The sequence below is a fragment of the Lissotriton helveticus genome, chromosome 4_1, assembly GCF_964261635.1.
Source record: "Lissotriton helveticus chromosome 4_1, aLisHel1.1, whole genome shotgun sequence".
Lineage (NCBI taxonomy): Eukaryota > Metazoa > Chordata > Amphibia > Caudata > Salamandridae > Lissotriton > Lissotriton helveticus.
In genome coordinates, this window is record NC_136063.1 from 1547427773 (window position 1) to 1547450778 (window position 23006).

At 43.2% G+C, this 23006-nt stretch overlaps 1 protein-coding gene across 1 annotated transcript in view; it reads left to right on the top strand.

Moving 5' to 3' along the window:
- LOC144827590 (maternal DNA replication licensing factor mcm6-like) overlaps positions 1 to 23006 on the top strand; it is a 520545-nt gene that overhangs the window by 238258 nt on the left and 259281 nt on the right. Inside the window, exon 7 of the mRNA XM_078685842.1 lies at positions 1596 to 1746. Coding sequence (XP_078541968.1) covers positions 1596 to 1746 — 151 coding nt within the window. The remainder of the gene's footprint in view (positions 1 to 1595; positions 1747 to 23006) is intronic.

Sequence of the window (23006 nt, forward strand, 5' to 3'; positions counted from 1 at the left end):
AAAATGCAGTTTATTAAATGCAATGAAGTAACTCCAATGTTATCCTAAGGGAGGGGTGGACCTTGAAGTAGTGGAAAAACAAATGTGTTTCCAGGACATGTCAAACTTAAAGGTACATGTCCATCTTTTCAAATACACTGCACACTGCCCCCTGGGACGTCCAGGGCCTACCCTAGGTGTGATGTTTAGGTATAAGAAAGCAAGGTTTAAGCTGGGAAAAAGGGTTACTTTGACAGGTTGAAATGGCATTTTAAAACTGTGCACACAGACTGCAATGGTAGGCCTGAGCCATGTATAAAGGCTATTCAGGTGGGTAGCACAATCAGGGCTACCAGCCCACTAGTCACATTTAATTTACAGGCCCTGGGTACATGCAGTACAACTTTACTAGTGACTTAAAAGTAAATTAAATATGCCAATTGTAGATAATCTAGTTCTAGCATGCTTTAAGGAGGGCGCACAAGCACTTTATCATGGTTAGCCATAGTAAAGCAATCAGAGACCTAAGCCCAGCAGAAACAAGTTCAGTAAAAATAGGAGTGAAGGCAAAAGGTTTTGGAGGAGACCCTGCAGAAATGACCAGGTTCAACACCAAAATGGTTTCTGCACATGACGAAGAGCTACATTCCCCTCCAATTTCCTTGCCTTCAGATATGTCTATCATTTGAGAAAGGAAGAGACAAAACCCATGGAGGGATTGGAAACCAGTAAGACCCAGAAATTAAGACAGATATTTAATGATATACTGACATTTATGGAGCTAAACCCCTCCCGTTCTGGGGAAGCTAGAGAATAATACATTTGAGGTTTTTGACTGTTCCTATCCCTTCCATCTGATTCCTCACCCCCACCTTCATTATATGCTTCATTCCTACTCACATTGAAATCCCCGTTGTGCCCAACATGGTTTACGATAATGACTCATCTACTTTCAGAATGGAAGAATTGATACCTACCATTTCATATCCTAATTTACAAAGATCACTCGAATCTCAAAAAAATCAGCTCAACCTTGTGCACATTTAGCACCCTCATGCAAGACTTTTATAGTTTGTTCCCTCCATGTCTGTGTCATCAATTTCATGAATTCCTGCAAGTTTTTAAAATTGTTGCATGAAATTGGTGTTTTGGTTCACTCGGAAACTTTGCCAGTAAGTATTTGGTTGAAATGACTTCTTATATTGTTCTTTCTGTTTCATACATTGTTTTTGGTAGGAGAACTTTAGTTATAAGCAAAGAAGGGAGTGTTCTGCTTCTCTTTACTTTCCATAAAACATAATTCACTTTGGTGCCTAAATTTGTAGTAATTCTGCAGGAGGCAACCAAGCAGTCTTCCTTAATTGCACTCCAGCAGACCCAACAGTCAAACCTTGTGGGATGCCATTGAGCGGGGAGTCGATTTGTAACCCCGTTTAGGATTGTTGGTCTTTTGACTGCATTTTTTCGTTTATGAAGCAACTCAATATCGGAATAAGTAGCATTTGGATTATGAGTTGTGCTATAGATGCACACATTTAATGCATTCAAATTTGATATGTTGAGAAGTGATATCCAGCTTGTTCGTTTGATAGAAATAATGTGATTTTCTGTTGCAGTTCGGAGGAAAGGATATGCATGACGAAGATCCAACTGCAGAGAGTATCAAGAACCAAATGACTGCTCAAGAATGGGAGAAAGTGTTTGATATGAGCCAAGACAAAAATCTGTACCATCATTTATGCACCAGCCTTTTTCCCACGATACATGGTCAGTACCATGCAGTTTCTAATAGTATAGGCGTTTGTAAGCAGTAATTCTTTGTGTAATCCTTTCATGTACTGGAGATTTAGCCGTGTTATTTGTATTTGCTTTCAGCACTAGTCCTTTCACTCCTAGCCAAATATACCTGTTATTTACAATCAAAAAGGTCACATATATAGGGGGGAGGAGCCAAGCTCGCGTCCGAGATGGCCGCCTTTTAGCTCGGCTCCGTTCACTCTCCTGTCTGCAACAAATATCCTGTACTTTATCCTGCCCAGGGAAGTATTCCACGATGTGCAGTGGAACGACGATAACTCACAGGCACTTACCGTTTGCTCCGGTGATTCCTGGGTGTCACGGATCCTGAGTTACGCCCCTGTCTGCTTCGGGGCCTCCGGAGCGGCCGGGCCTGGCACTCCTTGGCGGCGCCCGGGCTGGACGGGGCGCGGTGGCCGGCCCTTGGTGGTGGTGTGGAGTCGGTCGGAGGGGCCGATGTGCTAATAGACCGATTGCGGCCTCCCGGTCCTGGCCCGGCGGTCCTGCGGCCTGGTGTTGGGGAGCTGACTTCCATGGACGGGGTTAACCGTACATCTGGCTCGTCTCCCCTTTGTTCTCCGGCCCGGCCATTTTGAGTTCCTCCGCCCGGACTCGGAGAACGGTGCCGGCGGCGTGTGGGGTGCCGGCGCATCGCCTTCTTCTGGTGGCTCCCCTTCCTGCCCTGGTGGCACCTCCACTGGTGGTTGCCGGTATCCTGTTTTGCCCCGCTGATATCCGGGCGGGGGTCGGTGTTCGCAGTGGCCCCGCCGGGCTTCTAAGATGGCGGCCGGCCCCGTGACTCTCGGCCTTGCGGGGACCGGCGATGCGGGTCCGCCGCGCGGCACGTTTGCTGAATATTGTAAAGGTGAGCCTACGCTTGGCGACATCCTCGCTGCCCTGCGCTCCTGGGGGGCACCCATGACCGCACCGACCGCTATCCTGGAGAGGGGTCCCTTTGTTGGGCCTGCCGGACCCCCCTCGGTTTGTGCGGCTTCATCTCTGTTGTGTGCTGCTGGAACTTTCCTTGGGGTCGTGGACCTGGAGGCTGCTGTTGGTGTGGATGTACGGGAGTCCGCTGCCCTTCTTCGTCCTGTGCCTCCTTCTATTCCGGAGGTTCCCCGGCTGGATCCCGTCTGGACCGACCTCGATGGGTCTCTTTTTCCTCTTTTGCCTCACATGGCCGAACGAAGATCTTGTGACGGCGCCGCTGGACCGGCTTTCTCCGTATTCTCATCGGAACTTTGCCTGCTTTGCCTGAAGTGGTTATTGTACTTTCTGGATCATCCGGGTCGCGATCGCTATAACTTGAGTGTAATTTTGATTCGACTCCCTGTTATTCACCTCCGGTTCCATGTGATCTGGTTCCTGATGCGTTGGACGACTACAGTTTGCGAAAAACGAGGACAGGGTTGAGCTGATCTTACCTCTGTGGACTGTTATCTTGTGGTATGGTTTGGATGATCCGTTCATAATTGTATGATTATGTTTGATACGTCTTTATGTTCCTGGAGCTTATCCGTGTGTTTATTATCTTCCCGTGGACTCTGAGTATTTTCGGGCGGGGGGGTGGGAGCCGAAGGGGTTTTGATTATGTGGCTCCTCTCCCGCTGTTTTTCCCTGTTTTCCCTTCCCCCCCTTTTTAATCTAAGTGATTCTTTCTTATATTTCTCTATATTTCGGGTTCTAATTAGGGCGACAGGCACGCTGCTGGGGGGTAGGCCATAGCCTTCTGCAGGGGTGCAGGGTGGGCTGTGCGGGTGGTGGGGGGGTCTGTTTATTGTATCTTTCCCTGTTCCTCTTTTTGGTTCTATGGCTCTTATGTATCCCCTAACTTCGTGGCGCGGTGTCGGCACGCAGCCCCCCGGGGTGTTTGTGCGGGCATGGCCCTTTTGGTATGTCTCCTGTCACGGTCTACTACGCATTTATTTCTCCTGTTGCCACTGGTTCCATGTGCCGAATTAGTATTGGGTGCTTTGTTAGCCGTGGGGGGCGTGCACTGACGCTGCGCCCTCACTTTCCCCCTCCCCTTTTTTGATGTCCTCTTCTTCCCTTTGTTTTCCCTTTCCCTCCCCCATTTTCTTTTCCTCCCTTGGGTTGTTGTAACGGAGGGCTTTTAGTTTTGTAAGCGTATTTTTCGCTGTTTTATTATGTGCTCTGGTAGTGGTGGGTGGGTGGGTGATGAGCAGCGATTGTGATTGTTCTTGATGTGGGACTCACGTTCTGCCTTTGCCAAAATGTACTGTTCTTTTGGTCTTTTCCTGTATTCGAGACTTCGGCTTGCTCACGGCCCACCACAGCCCTCTGGACTTTACAGATTGTCATTATCCTGTGACACCCTTTTTTTCTATTATAAAATTAACCTATTTTTATCCTGTCCGTGTTGGCGACTCAAAGACTTATTGCCTTTGCCTTTCATATGAGCTATTTAGAAATCCTGTTGTCTCTCCTGTATTGCCTCGTATGTCTCTTTATTGTGGTGGCCGGCCCGCTGGGTTGTAGGCACGTATCTGTGAGCGCCTTCTGTACAATAAAGGTTTTCAAAAAAAAAAAAAAAAAGTCACATATATAGTCCAATATGTTGAAGTAAGGGAGAGGAAAAGAGCCTAATTTCCAAACAACACTTTCTGGTGTTTTTTTCATTATTGACCTTTTTCCCAATCTTTTCTGTTTAACGGAATGACTGCTGCATGATGTGTAATAACCAGCAGCCTTTTCCTATAGGGATACAACACAAGTTTGAGAGACATTGGGCCCTATTCACAAAGGTAAAATGAGACAAAAGTCTAACTTTACGAATTTCCATATTCAGAAAGAGCATTTACTATTAGTAAATGCCCTTTGTGAGTACTGAAAGTCGTAAAACCGACTTTTGATATTCACAAACTGAGTTTATGAGTAGTAATTATTTGTGAATTCCAAAAGTCGTAAATTTAGACTTTCAACTAAATGTACCTTTGTGAATCGGGCCCAATGTTGACAAAGCACTAATTTACAGAGGTGTACTTATATTTATTTCCCCCTCTGTTATCTATTACCATATCGTGCTTCCCATTGCTCAGTCGCACTCTGTTTTGAGACCTTGCATCTCCTCTATAAAGATGGCTGCTGCATAACTTCAGATCCAGTCTTGTGAATTGCATTTATCTGCGAAATGTATGAAACAAAATCCAATATATGTCCTACCCCATGATAGTCGGTCATCCTCACAACATCAATAGCTGTTGTCTTGCTGCACTGTATATACAGTTTAAATCAATCTGTGTACCATGCTAATATCCTCAGACAGTAGGGCATCTGGTGCCATCTCAAAGACCATCCAAGACCAGATCACTTTCCTTTTGAATAGGAGCAAATGCAAACATTTGGCCTTGTTGTCCCTCATCAGTGATATCGTCAAGACGGAAGTACCAGACGAAGGATGTGTAATAGGCCCCATTATTCCAGGGGCTGCTAGAGTAACACTAATGTAAGACACCGTTTTGTGGGAATACGGTTGGGATATTATTGAGTGGTTGTGTTTGAAATTAAGATATGCCTAACAGGAATAGGATGGATGGCCTAACTTTAAGAAAAGGTAGTTTGAAGTCTGATATATATGGGATTAGATCTTGGAAATTATTTACCAGACCCTCAATCTCCTACTTGGATGGATTAGAGGGGTTCAAGCTTAGAGGTGAACTTGTGGAAGACACATATGCAGGAGAATAATGGAGATAAAAAGGGTATTGTAAGGGAAAAGACGGATTAGGGAGAAGTCATTGAGTCATGGACTCACACAGGGCTATAAAGTTACGCAAAAGAAACGGGGCTGATAGCTTCACAATAGGATGTATGACAATTGAATGCATGCCTTTACTTTGCATGCCTTTTCCACTCTGCATGCCTTTTCCACTCTGCCTTTACCACACAAATGCCTCTGCCAAACAAGTATAATAAGGTAAGTGGAACATATAACGGTCTGTGCGTTCATTTATACATTTGATTATTTATTTTGCATTACTTCATACCACCCTTTACCACTACCCGCCCCAAACCCCAAATATCCACTTACTACCCTTTACCACTACCCAACCCTAAATGTACTCTTACCACCCTTTACTACTACCCACCCCATAACCCTATAATTACCAAAACCACTGCTAAATCCCTAAAAATAGCCTTTCCATTAAAAAAACACCAACCCCTGAATTAACCTTACCACCTTTTACCACTACCCAACCTTAAATGTACTCTTACCACCCTTTACCACTACCCAACCCATAACCCGATAATTACCGAGCCCGAAAATTACCGAACCCGATAATTACTGAAACCACCACTAAATCCCTACAAATACCCTTTCCATAAAAAATTCCCAAACCCAGAATTACCCTTACCACCCTTTACCACTGCCTAACCCTAAATTACTCTTACCACCCCTTAACACTACACAGCCCTGAATTACCTTTACCACTAACCCCCCCAAACACTTTATATTTGTTTAAAAAACGTTATTCACTATGGGACACATAGCCAGCACTAGCCAGTTGATGCACCCTATTGTTGGAATATTTATACAGCATGCTCAAACCCTTGTGGCTACTCCCTATTCTGAACTAAAGGACCTATCCTAACAAGAACGCATAAAGAGTTTCTTCTGGAAAAAAGCAAGTAGAATTTGGAAGCAAATCAATTAAAGAAATCAAAAAGATTGGTTAGAACAGTCAGTCATTAACAGTGCATTCCATTAGGATATAACTCCTATTCTAATCTAAAGGACATATCCTTGCAAGAAGCCATAGTGAGATTTTTCTGGAAAATAACAAGTAGAGTTTTCAAGCAAAGTCAGATAACTAAAAAATAGGATCAAACTGTCCATAAAGGTATGTTGGACCCAGCGGTTTTGGGCAGGCTGCGACGCATCGAATTCCATCAGAATCCAATGTTCCAAATAGGATAAAAACGATACACTTGTCTGATAACCTGTGCTCTATTGGGATTTGTCAACCAGACCAATATGTTGAGTTATTATTTTGGCAACTGGCGATGTGAGCTTTTAAACTTTAAATGCTAAAAGTGGCAATAGAAAACACAAAGCTGCAATGAAATTTATGCGTTCACTGTTGAATGGTACTGGAGTGCAATTTCAGGTTGACTGTAATGGAGTGGAGTATCATTGTTTGAAGCTGACGCCTCAAGCCTATTCTACTTTTTGTGCGGCAAAGTCTTCCATTGCTGCACGGGCCAAACCTGAAAAAGCTGAGGGTTTCTCAAAGTATGATCCAAAGATTATGAGCGTCTGCCGAAGCCAAAAACTGTGGGAGCTGGATCCTTAGCTGCTGAGTTCGCTTTGTCACTGACTTAGATAATGTTGCTTGGTTCCAGGCTAAGATTTTCCTTTTAGAGTTAGTCACTATTTTGGTTTTCAAAATCCACCAATGGGTAAAGGGTGCAACCTTTTGCAAGGTAGGTCCCCATGAGGTCAGATACTATTAGTGTAATGTCTCCCTGAACCAGTTTTGAGCTTTGCGAAAAGGAGCAAGTGGTATGAACTTGGTTTTCTTGCCCGTAGAAGGTGCATCCTGTCTAAGGAAGTCTTCACACTTTGTCATGGGCCTCCATCATGGGCAGATGCTGAAATACTGAGCGATCCATCCCCCTGCTCTGTTGTGCTTGTGTACGCCCACTGTTGCTAAAGGGAGCCTCGCACAAGCACTGTGAGGAGATCACGAGGAGCTGATATGCCAGCACAGGAGGACTACAACGGTTTGATGGGGTCGCCTTATCTCTGGGGGTTGGTCAGGGCGATGGCTGTTGAAGGCACAGAAAATGTAAGGAGGAAGGACTAGCATGCTGGGGAGTTTCCTAGAGGTGCACTTCTGTGTTTTTCTCTGTGGGGAGCTGGAGGGAGAAACGTCTGGCAGGACAGTGTGGCAAGGCTGGTCATTGAGGGCACTTTAATTTTTTATTTTTGTTTGACTCCTAATATATAGAGGAGTAGTAGAAGTGAGCCTCTTCCTCCCTTCTCTCAGTTTCATGTATAATGCATTTAAAGCCTTGAAGCATTTGTTCATCCTATGACTCCCAAAGACTTTGTGATCTGTGAAAAACCCTTTTGGGGTTTCTGACTTTCATTGTGTTTGGCGCCGTGCCTCTATACCAACTGTACCGTTCATGCCTACAGTGGTGGATATTAGAGAGCAGAGAGGTGTTAGAGAGGTTGAAGAGGTCCACCAAGGCAGTCGGGCACAGGAAGTGGAGCAATACTGAAGCAATAGCCACCTCTGAGTACTAAAATCATAAAACACCTGTGGGTGAAAGTGGTGTCTGTGGCTAGTAACTGAAAGGGAGCTACATAGAGCTCTGATGTGCTATGTGGTGTGAAGTTGATTTTCCATGGATTACATGGTGAAGCGTAAGATGCTGACTGGTCACTCTAGTCGTTAAGACACCCAACAACCATGGAGGGCTTCTTAAATTGAGCAGTAGGTGTAATCTCGAAGGAAACTGATAGCGAAGAGATGCTTATCATTGAATCGGGGATCCTCTAAAACTACTGAGAACCAGTAGTTGGCGCCTGATGTCCACAATGTGCCAGTGGAAGCTCAACTGCCTGACTTGTTAAACTCTAATGTAACCCCTTATTCACGTTCCCACTCATTGCCAGAATCTCCTGCTTCTACCTCGGGTAGCCTACTCATAAAGGACAAACTCCTGAGAGAGGGGAAGTCTCTGGATCCCCGCTTTTATCAAATAGGGTGTGCCCCTATCGTCCTCCTTTGATCTGACAGGCATAATGGATTTGATTTGTGTCAAACTAAAAATGCTTTTGGCTGACCGCTTTAAAGTGCTAACTAATTGCCTGGATGCTATTGACTCTGCCTGTGCAAAGATGGCTGTAAATTCCATTACACCTGTGAGTTTGGTAGTAGACAATAATACTGACCATAACACTGAACACGTTTGTTTCTAGTGCTCCTGGGATCCAGACTATCTGAGATATTCGAGGGCTGGGACCCAGGGGTGTATCCAGTGGACTATCACCCGGTTCTAATTATCATTCTTCATCTCTACCATCTCTACTATCTGAAGTGCAGGGAGTCCCTTATCAAGACTTCCTATAGAGTGAAACATCTTATTTATTGAATCTCATGGTATCTGGGCAGGTTACAACATTGCAGCTCCCCCCAAAGGCGTCTCTTAAATGCAAGATGTTATGAGGGTTTATTTGGTGGGAACGGTGGGTTACGCCAAAATAAAGGCCAAGGCCACTGTGTAGTGATCAGTTTCAGGAACCAACAATTGTCAAAAGTTTATTTTTGAATTATCGTATTTCATTGCCTGGGAGAATTCATGCTCATTACCTCGACTATTTTTACAAACCACAGGACTTGTCCTTCGCACTAGAAACTTTACCTAAGGTACATAGGGCCAGTCATTGCAATGTTCCAACTGAATCATTTTATCTCTCTAGCTGGTATTACAAATATTGATTGACATAGGAACTGTAAAATTAGTCTTGCCAAAACAATCTCGGTACCAAGGGGTGGAGGGAGCCCATCTGATGGTTCCATATTCCGTGTTACCCCCATTATTACAAGAGAGGGAAACATCTGCTGGGTCTAGATCGAAGCTATCTAATACAAACTGGTTACATTTAATCTTACGTTATGAATGTGTGCTGTCAGGAAATATGGATGCTGGAAAATCTGGCAATTGATGGTTTTGCATCTTTTGAACCTCTTCAGTCTCCAGCAGGCAGAGTGAAAGGTGGGATTAAGCAGTGCTTATTTCAGTGAGATAAACTAGTGCAAAGGTAGAAGTCATTTGGAGCACTCCATGGTACCAAATTTTGCACTGCGTGTGTTCTACTCATTGTGAATTTTTGATTTCTCCCTTATATCATCTTTGACACCAGACACACAGGGGTTGTGGTCCAACTTGATGATTCTTGAAGTTTGAGGAAGATCTTGGCTTTTAAATGTGTATTATATTGGTGGGGAACTTCAACATCACAACATTTAAATTCTAGGATCAAAGGGTAGGTGGCTGGACAAATCTGATTCCGGAGAATTTATTACATTTTATTCATATCCCCTTAAGGGTATGCACTCAACTAGGTACTTAAACTTTTATTTTTTTTAAATGATGTAATGGTACAGGAAATTGATTCTACTACCTAAAAACTCCCATATAAAGGCCATGGTACTGCTAGCACAATTGATTTTTCTATTTTAAATATCTAGAAGTTTGATAGTCGTGTTTCAAGAATTCAAGGTAATTATGCATTGTTCCATTGACAAATCCATTGCGCATAGCTATGGGTCTTGATCTTATTATGACACACAACCCCACTTTGAATAGATCCATCATGTTTTCTACCAGTAAAGTTATGTCCACCAGCTTGGACCATGCACTCAGACTAAGACTCTGAGTAAACTGATTGCAGGCAATGCACTTACCTTGGGAGCCTACTTGTCGCCTGCAGAGGACACAAGTACTATCATGGAAGGCTTCTCATTACTGTGTAACAGTATCTCAAGCATGCTGGTACCTTAAAAGGGAGCAAAGTCTTCTCATCCTTGTAGATGTCTTGACAAGTCATGCTCAGCAGCCAATAATTCTCTGATAAAACCTTTGAAAGCCTCCCATGGGCATGATGTTGATTTAAGGAGAGCGTGCCAGGCATATAAAATAGCCTCAGAAGCCAGGAAAGATGAAATTGGACATAAGGCTGGGGCTGATGTGATAGAGGCAGGGAATGCAAAGAACAGTAGGAGTTTTTTGGGCAGTTGTGAAAAGGCCGTTTATGAGGAACCAAAACTTCTATGTCACATTAGTTCGAATAGCGGGGAGGAAAATTTTAGAGCAGTGTTTAACGCTGAAGCGGAAAACGTGCTATTGAATGAGGGTGTATCGCCTGATTTGGATATGGCATCTGCCCAAGCTTTTAGTCAGTCGCTCAGTCTTAGTGAAGTAATAGATGGCATTAATAAGAAAACCTCTGGTAAAGCCCCTGGACCTGTTTGGTTTCTGGTTGATATTTTTAAGAATAATGTGGATTTATGGGGACCTTGATCAACAAATATTTTATTTATGAAGTTTTATATAGCGTGAACAAGATCCTGAAGGATATTAGAGCGCTTTACAAAAGGGTGGAAGGAACATCAAAACCCAATATCAACATCAAGTAATAATACATAACCTCAATAATCGCATGATTCGCATACAAATGACACAGAGGAGAATAATACAATAATCTGGTATATAGCGAGATACGAGGCGGGCACACAATGCTGTAAAGAAGAGCAGAGTCACATGATGGACCAGAGATTGTAGGATCAATGATTTCGAGCCAATGGACCGCGCCCAGATTAAGGAAGGAATTTGTCCATTAGGAATCTTTTGGCTTCTAGTTTGAAAGCAGTTGTTGAGGGGATTCTGCGAACTTCCGGTGGAAGAGAGATCCAAATCTTTGGGGCCGCGCCAGAGAAGGCTCAGTGCCAAGTTCTTTTTGCTAAGGATGGGTGATTTCAGGAGGAATGTGTTGGCGCTTCCTGAGTCTCACCCACCAGAGGATAATTCAAGCTTTTGCGCTAGATACCTGGGAGTTTTGAAATGAAAGGCTTTGTGCATCAGAACGACTATCTTTAACTGAATTCGAGCATCGTAGGGTAACCATTGAGAGATTTTAGGACTGGGGATATGTGCTCATTTCTTTTGGTACTTGTGACCAGTCTGGCCGCAGCGTTCAGTGATGCCCTTAGTGGAGCCAGGTTGTATTTGGGAAGGCCACAGAGCGTAGCGCTGATGTAGTCTAGCCTCTGCAAGACCAGTACTTGAAATCCTTTTGTGGCAGGAATGGTTTGATATTTCTCAGGGTCCTCATCAAGTGGTTAGCTCCCTTACGCACTTTGCTGATATGATTTTTCATATTCAGGTGCGTGTCCAATGTGAGTCCGAGAGATTTGGCGGAGTCAATGATGAGGGGGGTGCAGTTGAAGGCCGTGATGTGATTTAGCCAAAGGTCTAGCTTCGGGATGTGGTTTCGGGGAGAGATGAGAAGGAATTCAGTTTTGGAAGTGTTGAGCAGTAGACGGTTCTCAGTCAACCAATTTTGACTGGCCTCAAGGGTAGTGTTGAGAGAGATATTATCCGGGGATGAGATTGTCAAATAGTTTTGTGTGATCCGCGTACATATGGTAGTGAATAATCGTGGAATTTAGTGATTTCGTTAGAGGTTCAAAGAAAAGATTGAAGATGATAGGAGATAGGGTGGACCCTTGCGGGACACCAATGAGAACTGGAGAGGGCTGGAAGAGGGAGTGGTTAGTCTTGACACTATGTGATCTATGATGGCGAAAGGAGGAGAACCATTTTAATACCAGACCCGAAAAACCCATCTTGTTCTTCAGAATGGTTAGAAGGTTGTCGTGATTAACCGTGTCAAATGCAGAGGAAAGCTCAAGGAAGATTATGAGGCAGGAATCATTTTGGTCAAGCGTTTTTAAAATGTAATCTATAACGTGCGTGAGTGCAGATTGGCTACTGTGGCCCTTCCGAACGCCGGATTGATGTTGGTCTAGTAGTTGGAAATTCTCTGTGAGCACAAAGTTGGGATTGTATGCATTTTTCCAGTAGTTTGGCTAGTGTAGGGATGTTGGAGATACAGCAGAAATTATTGAGGTCAGTTTTATCTGCGTTCATTTTTTGTTTTGTATGGGTGACACCTGCGCTGCTTTTAGGCAGTCTGGGATCGTGCCTTGTGATACAGAAACATTTACAATCCTTGTCGAAGTAGGGATGAGTACATTCTTGATTTCTTTGAAGATGGCATGAGGCAACGGGTCACTGAAGTGGTTAGAAGGATTGATGTTCCGAAGAATCTTGTAGATGTCTTTCACTGAATGGGGTGAAGGTGTCCCATAACGCATTGTTCTTAGTGCTCAGACGGATTGGTTTGCGCTTATCTATGAGGTCAAGGGATGGCAGTAGAGCCTTCTTAGAGGCGAGTTCAATGCTGATGAGTCTTGATTTCTCATTGAAGAAAGCAGCAAGATCAACGCAAGAAGGTGGGATGACTGAGTGGTGTGGGCCTGCCACTGATTGCTGTTTGACCAATTCAAAAAGTTTCTTGGGGCGGTTTGCGGCTTGATCAAGTTGATCTCTGAAATAATCTGACTTGGCACTCTTGATTTGTTTGTTATAGAAGCTCCTAACATCTCTAGGGAGTTTTAATTGTACCAAGGAGGGATTGGATTTCCAGGAGCATTCAGCTGCCCTAAGGTTACAGCGTTCTGTGTTTAAAGTGTCATTGTACCATGGTTTGTATATTTTTGTTGATGCGGTTTTTTGTTTGAATGGTTGCAATGTCATTCACGATGTTGGAGATGGTTGAATTGTAGGAATCCTTGAGTAACTGAATATCAACCAAGTCAGCTAGGGAGGAGAGGCCAGATTTACAGTGGGCTGCTAGTTCAGTTGCGTTTATTGATCTCAGGGCCCTTTTCCAGATCTTTGATTTCGTTGGCTGAACCTTCCTGTTCGACACCTCCCTGTTAGTATAGAAGCGGATGCAATGATGGTCGGACCAATCGCAAGGGGTATTGGAATCCAATGTGGTGATCTGCCCTTTCGAGATAATGTGGTATAGCGTTTCACCTTTGTGAGTTGGTTGGTCACAATGCTGGATCAGCTCACGATCATTCAGAAATGCTTTAAGACAGGATACTGCCTGTTCATTGGGATTAGACCAGTTAAGGTTGAGGTACCCAAGGAAGATTTGGGGCATGGCTGAGTCGACAGTGCCAGAGATGACTTCCTTTAGTTGCTCAGTAAAGGGGAGATTGTCTCCCGGGGGGTGATAGAAAGTGTTTGCAAATCGGCAGGTTATTACTTATTATACTGAGACAAAGGTATTCACAGGAGGAGGGCGAATGGGACTCCAAGTGAGAGATCGAGTGTGTTACTATGAAGCCAGAAAAATATTCGCAGTGTCCCAAATGTAAAGGATGCCCGTGGGGGAAATCCCTGCCGGGTATTGGGTACCTACTGCACGAGTTCAATTACTGGACGCAACCACCAAGTATCACAACAAATAATGTACTTAACACTGGTCAAATTTGAACAACAACATACAATAGTATCAATCATGAGAGACAGTATGAAAAAAGTTAAAATTTTTTGTGTGACATGAAAAAACAAAGCACTAGTATTAGGCGGTGTACATAAGTTTATTACACATTTCTAAAAGGTTCATACAAATTTAAAATACATCATGTTGTACAAAGGAAAATTATTAAAAATGTTCGTGAGAACATGAGTCAACGCGGAGTTTCGGTAAAAAACCTTCCTCAGGACAGTTTCTATAAAGAAACACAGTATTACTACATCATAATAACAATTTTTTACATTGATGAAGTTTCAATAAAGAACCACCGTTTTTACTACATCATAACATCTATGCAATAGTGAAATGTGTCTAGCTGTCACACAATTTAGTAAAAGGATTTTATTTCAAAGACAATGACAGAACTCTAACATCAACAGTTGCAGAAGTTTCTGTTTAGGGATTACAGTGAACAATACTTTATACTGGTGGTTGTGCCCTTGAACTCGTGGGGCCAAACTAACTATGTAGTTAAAAACTTTTAGTGTCTCCCATGGTAGGAGACGGAAACACCACTTATGGGTGAGTTTCAGAGTAACCCAAGTTATAATATAATGGTTTCTTACCTCAGAAAATTCGTTGTGGTGTTTATCTCAGCTATTCAGTCTGAGGTATAATTTATTAAAACCACAATACAGGTGTCCTGTTTAGGGTCTACACTCAAGGATACTGAAGTCCCATTAGTTCAGGATGTGGTGATGTCGGTCTTTATCTATAAAACCGAAGGAGGGAGAGGGGGGGGGATAATGTATTATACAGACCCCGCAATTATTTATCTGATAGTTGGTTAGAGAGGCATTAATCGCGACCATACCTTAGTAATAAGATCTGATAGTTTATCACTGTATCGGAGGGGCCACCAGTAGGTATGCGTACACTTGAGATAAAAAATAGAAATTTTCTGGTGAGTTTTACACTAGGTTGATTATGCTATCTAGCAACCAATTGCCCTGCAGTTGATGGAACTTACCAATGTTGCTGCTTATGCGATTGCTGTAGCCGCGTGCTAGATGCGTTTCGTCGGCTAATTCTGGTCATCACAGTGTATAAAACATCTGCAAATTAATGAAACCTATCCAGATTTGATACTTGTGCTTGAGATTTACAAGTTAGAGGTTTAGATTTGATTACTAGTGGCCTCTATTTAGTACTACTAACATTCTTTATGAATCGCGGAAACATCACACTTGCGCGAGAAATGGATTAAAGAAAGAGGGTGTTAGTATCTAGTCGGCTCAATATGCGGACACGTACATTATTTGTTTACCTATCAAAGTCCCAATTTTTGCTGTTTTCAATTTTATATTTAGTGGAAATTGGAACCATGACATATATGTATATCTATGCGAGGCGTATTAAAGCACATTTCTAGTTACTCCTGGTTATACGGGCAAACCTGATAGGAGCGATTATACTGTCCACCAACGCTTCTTATTTCATCATATTAAAAAATAGTGTTATTCCTTACTTGTGTTGGCCTGTCATACACACTAGTGGATGGTTTGATATTACACGTTAACCAACTATACTACGCGAGCCTAGTTGATAGGCACCTGTCAGGACCATATTTTGTGTCGCTATTACAGTGGTTATCACGCATATTTTAAAAATATAGTTACTGATAAGATTTATCTTTAGCCAATTTAATGAACATTGACATGCACGGGCCCAAAAGTGCCTCGTCGCTGGACACTCGCCAAAAACGTGTTGATTATAAATCTTATGATTATTTAATCAGGCAAGTTGTTTTTAGTAAATAAAAATTGAATTAGAATTTGTCGTTGGCCCGTTTGATTATTAATGGGTCTACAAGTTTACATACTTTTTTTTTATAAAAATATAACTCCGTGTAGAAACATTGTGCTTACAATACTTGCTCTCCTTACTTACAAACTATTTTCACCAATAGTCTATTATATCTTACAACCTAATACTTGGCGGTTCTTAAGGGCTAGCAGTATACTTAGCAGTTTTGTTACTATGAAGCCAGGCCACCCCCCAACTTCAGAACTCTGTCTAGCCTAATATGTCCAGAATAGGAGGTCTAAGATAGGAGAGGAGGTAGGTGGGATTTAACCAAGTTTCAGTGAGGATAATAATGTCTAAATCAAAGTGTTAGATGAGGTTGCAGATGTCAGAGATGTGTTTACTGGCTAACCTGCAATTGAGTAGTACACATTTAAGCGGTGGTGGATTAGAGTGGGAGGAAGTCTGAATGACGTTCACTCTTGTGAGGTTGTCTTTATTGAGGACTCTAAGATTGTGAAGAGGTTCTCTATACGGGTTGGAATGGATGGTATGAAATTGTCTCGGTGGGATCGAGTTGGAGCTGGTAGAGTAAGGGTTGTGAAGGTCTTTGATTTCATTGAACCCCAAGTAGGTCTTAAATCTTCTGGGATGGGAGAGCGCGTTCGCTAAGGGAATGGTTTGCGAGATGGAGTGGGCTAAAAACTGGCCCATGCTTTCACTCGCACTAGGGGAGGCTCTGGGCAGGTTCGCTGAAGTGAGGAGGGAGCTAATCGTAGGGAAAAAAATCAAATCTTTTGAGTGCTTTCAGGTCCGGTAGTTCAGTAGTGAGAAGGTGCAGTTTGAGAGCTAAATCATCCAGGTGCGCAACCAAGTTTGAGAGGGGTAATGGTTGTGTTGGAAAAGCGAGCGGGGAAGGAGGGCCTCGGTGTAGGTCCTTGGGGTCCATGGTAATGCAGAGTGGTTCCTCAGGAGGGAGTTGATCATTTGGGTCTAGCGGAGATCTTTGGCCATTGGATATCAAAGCTGAGGCATTGGCGAGGGAGATACAACCCTTGAGCGGAATATGTTCATGCAGTAACTGTTGGTCAACTCCTGTACACCTGGAAAGAGGCAAACGTTGTCCCCATGATTAAAAAGGGGGGGTAGAAATCATCCCTCTTGTTGCCGTCCCATATGTTTACTCGACACCTCTAAAATATTAGGTCATGTTTTATTGTCTAGATTGGAAAACAGGGTGGAGGATAGTATTTCAGTCGAATTTATTTCTTGTCTGGTTATGGGGATGACTGAGCAGTGTATTAATCAGCCTCTGATTTTAGGGAAGTATGTGAAGGCTAGGAGAGGTGCATTTATATTGCCTTCATGGAGACCTCCTATAACTTTTACTCTGTAAACCATGCCATGTAATGGGACATGCTAAGATCCATGCGGGTTGAACAAGGGCTGGTTGAGCTTCTTTGTTGCTTGCACTGGAATACCTTTGCAAAGGTGCTTTACTTCCAAGATGTTAACTTTACCTCCCATATCAAATCTTTCTTGGGGGGGGGGGGGGACGAAGGGGGTCAAGCAACTGTGTATTCTTGTGCCATACCTTTTTTCACTTTATATAAATGGCCTGGATAAATATTTTGTGATTTGTGGCAGGGATATGCCCCACATTTGGGAACGAGCACCCCAGTCCTCTTTTATATGAGGATGATGCTGCCCTCATTGCAAGAACAGCAAACGGATTACAGATTTTGTTGGATTGGTTTGCCGCCTCCTTTCTGAACTTGCTTCACTTAAAGGTAAATGTCAGTCTTACACCTTGGTTTCATGACCTAGAAAAACAGAGGTTAAAATAAAGGCAATAGGGTTCTCAATGATACATGGGTTAAAAATGCTACTTCTCTGGTTAACCCCTTTGAGGACCGAAAGTGGTCCTATCTACTTAATAGCAGGTCTATCCAGTTCCAGAGAGCTGTTGGTGCAGGCTTTAGATTTGGATCAAGACTCCGACATGGACCTGGGAAGGAACGTAGTCCTATTTCCAGGGTAAAATGCTCTGCAGAGGGCCTTTATGTAGCAGGTGTTTGGGATCAGACCTTTTACTTAAGAGAATTGAAGATAGCTTACCTTGTAAACTGTTGGCAGTACCAAGGTCCACAGCGAAACTAGTCCGCCACTCCGAAGTAGGCCTGACCTACCTGGAGGATTTTATTGTTTTAGCCTTCTATTTTTTTGTGGCATAAGATCTGACATCAGTCAGTATTTTCAAAATCCCTTTTGATTGCCGGCCCTTAATGCGTTTTGAATTCCATGGTTTTCATATCTGACATGGGAGGCCCCAGTATTCTAACCACAGGGTTTTGGGTATAGTCTCTAAAGATACTATAAAAAAACACATATTAAATATAGAAGGCTAGGATAAGTAATTGAAAGGCAGAATCTTGGATGGCAGTGGTTACGCATTTGATCCTATGTGTATCTGCTGGGCGAGAATTGTATCCGGCTTTTAGCCAAAGATTTTCAATACAATTTCTTTCACGTGTTTTAGACTTAGCACTTTGGTGGAACCCTCTGCCTGCCTCATGGTGCTCCTTGAGTCCTCAGCTCCACTCCCTTGTGTTTCACTACCTGCGTCTTTGTAGCTGGCAAAAATTAGTATGATGCATGTTGCTGCAGTAAATCATAATATGGATGCATGAGATGGTGGAAATGGTTGGGTGGATGGTGGGGCTCCACTTCCAGGTGACTCCCAGTTGTTTCAGTATTGGAGCATTAAACTTGCCACCAAAGTGGATTTCTGGGGGCTGTCTCCATTTCCCAGTTATGAACGCCTGCGTCCTGCACTGGGCAAACTTGCATATTAGTACTGCGCTCTAACTCAGCTGAAACTGAGCGAGCGGTGCGAGAGGACTGCTTGAGCTCTCTGCATCAGTAATGGATGATGGTATTCTTCGGCGTGGTCAGGCCCTGTCTCCAATTGTGCTATATTTAGCGAATATGTTCTCTCAAGTAAAGAAAACAATACAATAAGGCCAAACAATCGGTAATTTAAATACCAATTCATTTGAATGATGTATAATCCAGATTAAACATTTTATTACTAAATACCTTCCAATGCAGTATATAGTGGTGCCAGCTGCTTCAAGTTTCCAAAATACTTAATTTAACCCATTTTTTCTGCAATAATTTTATCCAATTGCTTCTGAGGGCCCAAATTATTCTGAAAAATCTTGAACTGGGAATATTTGTCTGGATGCATTTTCTGTCTACGTTCTTTAAACCCAGTTATCCAAAATAGATTTTAATTAGAACATGCTTAAAGCATACTGATCTATCCCATGTTTTTGATTTTCTTCTTCATAGATTTGATATTTAACGTTCACCAAATATTTCCGACTTTTCGACAGTTGTGACATATCTTAAAATGATTGCCTTGAAAGTCTCTGAAAATGTATTATGCCAAAACCTAGAAGTCCTTTGCTCAAAGGTGATCGCATATAGACTTCATTTGAAATGACTCTATTGCAGAAATGTTTGCTACTTTTCAATGCAATAAATGAATTTAACTACCTTGGCATCTAAGGAGTCCTCAAGGTAGATATAATATTTGATAATGCCTCTATTAGGTGACGTCATCACACCCTGAAGCTCAGAAATATTCTACAGTAACAGAAGGCCTAGCCCCCAGCTTGTCCCATTCAGTGTAACGTTAACATTCCAATACTAGGTGCATACTTTGTCAAAGTAATGAGAAAGCTGAGAAATGTCATGAAAAATTTACCACATGAAATAGAAATGTTAAAAATGTTAACATAGAAATGCATAAAAGTAGACCTTCGGAAATGTGCTTTTATTAAACGTGAAAAAATTCAAATGCTGCTTAAATTTGCAGAAAGCTTGCATTATTGTCAGTCTTCAACTGCTAGGGGCCACACTATTCTTTTATTCTTCTCTATCCCTTAAAGAAAAATAAGTGCCTTTCATAAATAGTGGTTTAACTTTTTAACTGAATTATAGAGGCTGACCTTTATGTGAAATGTGCAGTTTCATGCAAAATGAATTTCTCCTTCTCACACCATTTGACTTCATTGTATTTAGATTGCTTTCTTTGACACATTCATTATGAACAAGCCTATTTATAAATAGAAAATGCTTAATGCGGCTTACATTTCATGATCTAACCAGGACATAGCAGATTTTAAATGTTTTATTCCATAGAGTGTTACATTCCATCCTGACTGAGCGGTTGTCGAACGCTGGTATTAAGAACAAAGCCCTCGCCTTGTTAAGGAGCTTCTTATCCGGTCGCACCCAGAGTGTCACCAAGGGTGCATATCGCTCAGCGGAGGTGGAGATATCAAAAGGGGTGCCACAGGGCTCCTGTCTAAGCCCGACCCTCTTTAACATCTATGTGGCACCCCTGGCAAGAGTGATGCGCAAGTATGGCTTCATCCCAGTATCTTATGCTGATGATACGCAGCTCCTCTTCCCCTTCAAAACCCTCTCCGCTGAAGTAAGAAACTCCTCATCAGGTATGAAGGCAGTGGCACACTGGATGTCCTCCAACTGCCTTCAGTGTAACGTCAGTAAGACTGAAGTAATGTTGTTTGGAGAAGCCAGAATGCTATGGGCCCCGGATTGGTGGCCGCATGACCTGGGAGCAGCCCCCGAACCCAAACAGATAGTGAAAAACCTAGGGATCCGTCTGGATCAAGAACTATCTCTAAAACAACATATCAATTACATCTCTAGTTCTTGCTTCCACACCATCAGCCTGCTACGTAAGGTTTTTCCTCTGCTACCAGATTCCTTTAGGAGAACGTTAGTTCAGGCACCTGTTCTAAGTCGGATTGACTATTGTAATGGCCTGTTGCTTACTGCCAATGAAGGCGTGCTGGCTAAGCTCCAGGTCATTCAGAACACGGCGGCCCGCCTAGTTCTCAATGTCCCGCCAAGAACTCCATCTAAGCCCCTCCTTGAGCAGCTGCACTGGCTTTCTATCCGGCAAAGAACCAAATTTAAAATATGCTGCCTGATACATAAATGTCTACATGGACAAGGACCCGCATATTTTGAAAACAAATTTGTCCCCTACATTCCAACTCGATCGCTAAGGTCAAGCAATAATCTGCTTCTAGTGGTGCCCCGTGCTAGAAAAGCGAGGCACGGGAACAAAGCATTATCAATTGCAGGACCCACATTATGGAACAGACTCCCTCTGTCCCTGAGACAGTGTATAGAACATCTTAAGTTCAGGAGGCAACTGAAAACCGTACTGTTTAAAAATGAGATCTAGCTTCTTTTCTAGTTATACCCTCTGTCAAACTGGCTCCAAAAGCGCAGAGATACTCCACCTGGAGTCCATTCAAGCGCTATACTAACCAACAAATAAATAAATAAATTGTTACACAAGGGGGACACCATACATCTAATCGAGTAGGCTTGAAAAAGTATTTTGATGTGAACCTTCGTAGATGTAACTTTTTGTAATATGTTGTAGCCACCTCTGATTAGCTTCATGTCAACATGGCGGTTTACCGTGGGAATTGAGGAAGATGACAAACAATCAAAAGATCTTCCTCCATAGGATGCTGATGACATATCTACCTGTTTTTGCAACATGTTTAGAGGCCATTTTTTATATACGTGTTGCAATCTAGAAAGTCCAGGCATTTTAGGCACTCCTACCCTGCAATTTTCCTTACACTTCGTTATGCTAGCTCAAATTACCATAAGCTATTGCTGTTTGGTGATTTTCTTTGACTTCTCCTTATGCAGATTGAGGACACTTTCTTTCTTTATGCTGATTATAGCTACTGCTGTGATTTCTCTCACCCTCTTCCCCCGTTTAGACATTTGCTACTGCCGCTGTCCTAAGTACTCTGAGTCTCCAGAACTAAACTGTTGGAAGTGGCCCTTTCTAGGGTGCTTTCCTTCAACTTTTTGCTGTTATCCTTCCCAGCTTTACACTGCTCTGGATGCTGGCATTAGGACTTTGGGCATGTTTGACACTGCTGTGCAGTGCCAAAGGGCTGTGCTTGTCACATACACACTGGTGATTGGTTTATATATGGTTATCTAATTAGAGCTGGCCGTAAGTCCCTTGCCAAGGGGTAAAACCTATACCTGGGGTATGTCTCTCGAATGCACCTCCGTGGACCTGCAGCGCTGGTTCTGCCATCCACGGAGGTAGCTTATCTATTGTGCCACACGTTTGCCCTGGTAGGGCCTGTGTACACGGGTTACTGTTACTCAGCTTGGCATTTAAAAAGCGAAGTGTCAAGAATCTGCATGTCTCCTAGTATATGGGAGTTCTCCCTGGTAACAAGGTGCAGTGTTAGGAAGTTGTTGGGCTTGTGCATGAGTGTGTTACTTGCAAGGTTCGTGAATGGCACTGGGTGGTGTGTTCAGTACGAAGGGCCCGGTTTCTCGCATTGGCTTAGCATGGGAGGGTGTAAGGAAAGGCTATCGAGCAGTATTTCCTACAGGCAGAATTGTAGAAATATAGTGTTTGGTATCGATGAGTACATAATAGTGAATCCTTATAGAAGACCATGAACCAGGGACTCAAGGGAAACTGCGGACCTCTGACTGAGTGGCCTTTCTGGGATGGTTATGTGAGGGTAGATTTGGCACCTACATTCTAAGGGGCAGGGTCTTGGCCCCACTAAAGATTGTGATCAAACCTGCAGGGTAGGATGGCAGACAGGACAAAATTTAGAGAGAACCTGTGCATTTCAAAGGGGTCCTTTTGAACTGAACGTATCTTCAAAGCCCATTATGTGTATAGCAATTGGGACTCTGGCATCAGCAGTTAAAAATGCTTTTGAATTTGGAACCATACTACTCTGGTTTGATACTGGGACATCAACACGAGGAATCATTAGGGCAGGAGGGACTGCAACTGGACTATCTGTAGACTTGTGGTGGCCTGGAGCTTCTCGCTCTCCAGGAAGGTGACAATCACTTGGTAGATTTTGGATCGACATTGCTGGCCTGCAGCTAAATAACAGTCGTTGCCTGGGTCCTCAAGTACTCTCCAAGGGCCTGTGAGCTGGCCTCCTGTCCACAAAATACCAGGGGCAAAAAGGATCGCACGGTCTCCACAAGATAGTAAGGACCGCACTGGGTGTGTCAGAGGCAGGTGGAAATTATCGTGGTTGGGACAAGGACCGTCCTTACATACACCATCATCACTCTTTGCAGAGGAGTGTGCGAGTAAAGATCAGCAGCCACCTGAGGTACCAGACGCAATGAGTTGGAGGAGTGTGGGAGAAGCTTGCAGAGTCTGAGGGACCGATGCTTGCAACCAGCGGACCTGTGCTTGCTTGTGCTTCAAAGCGTG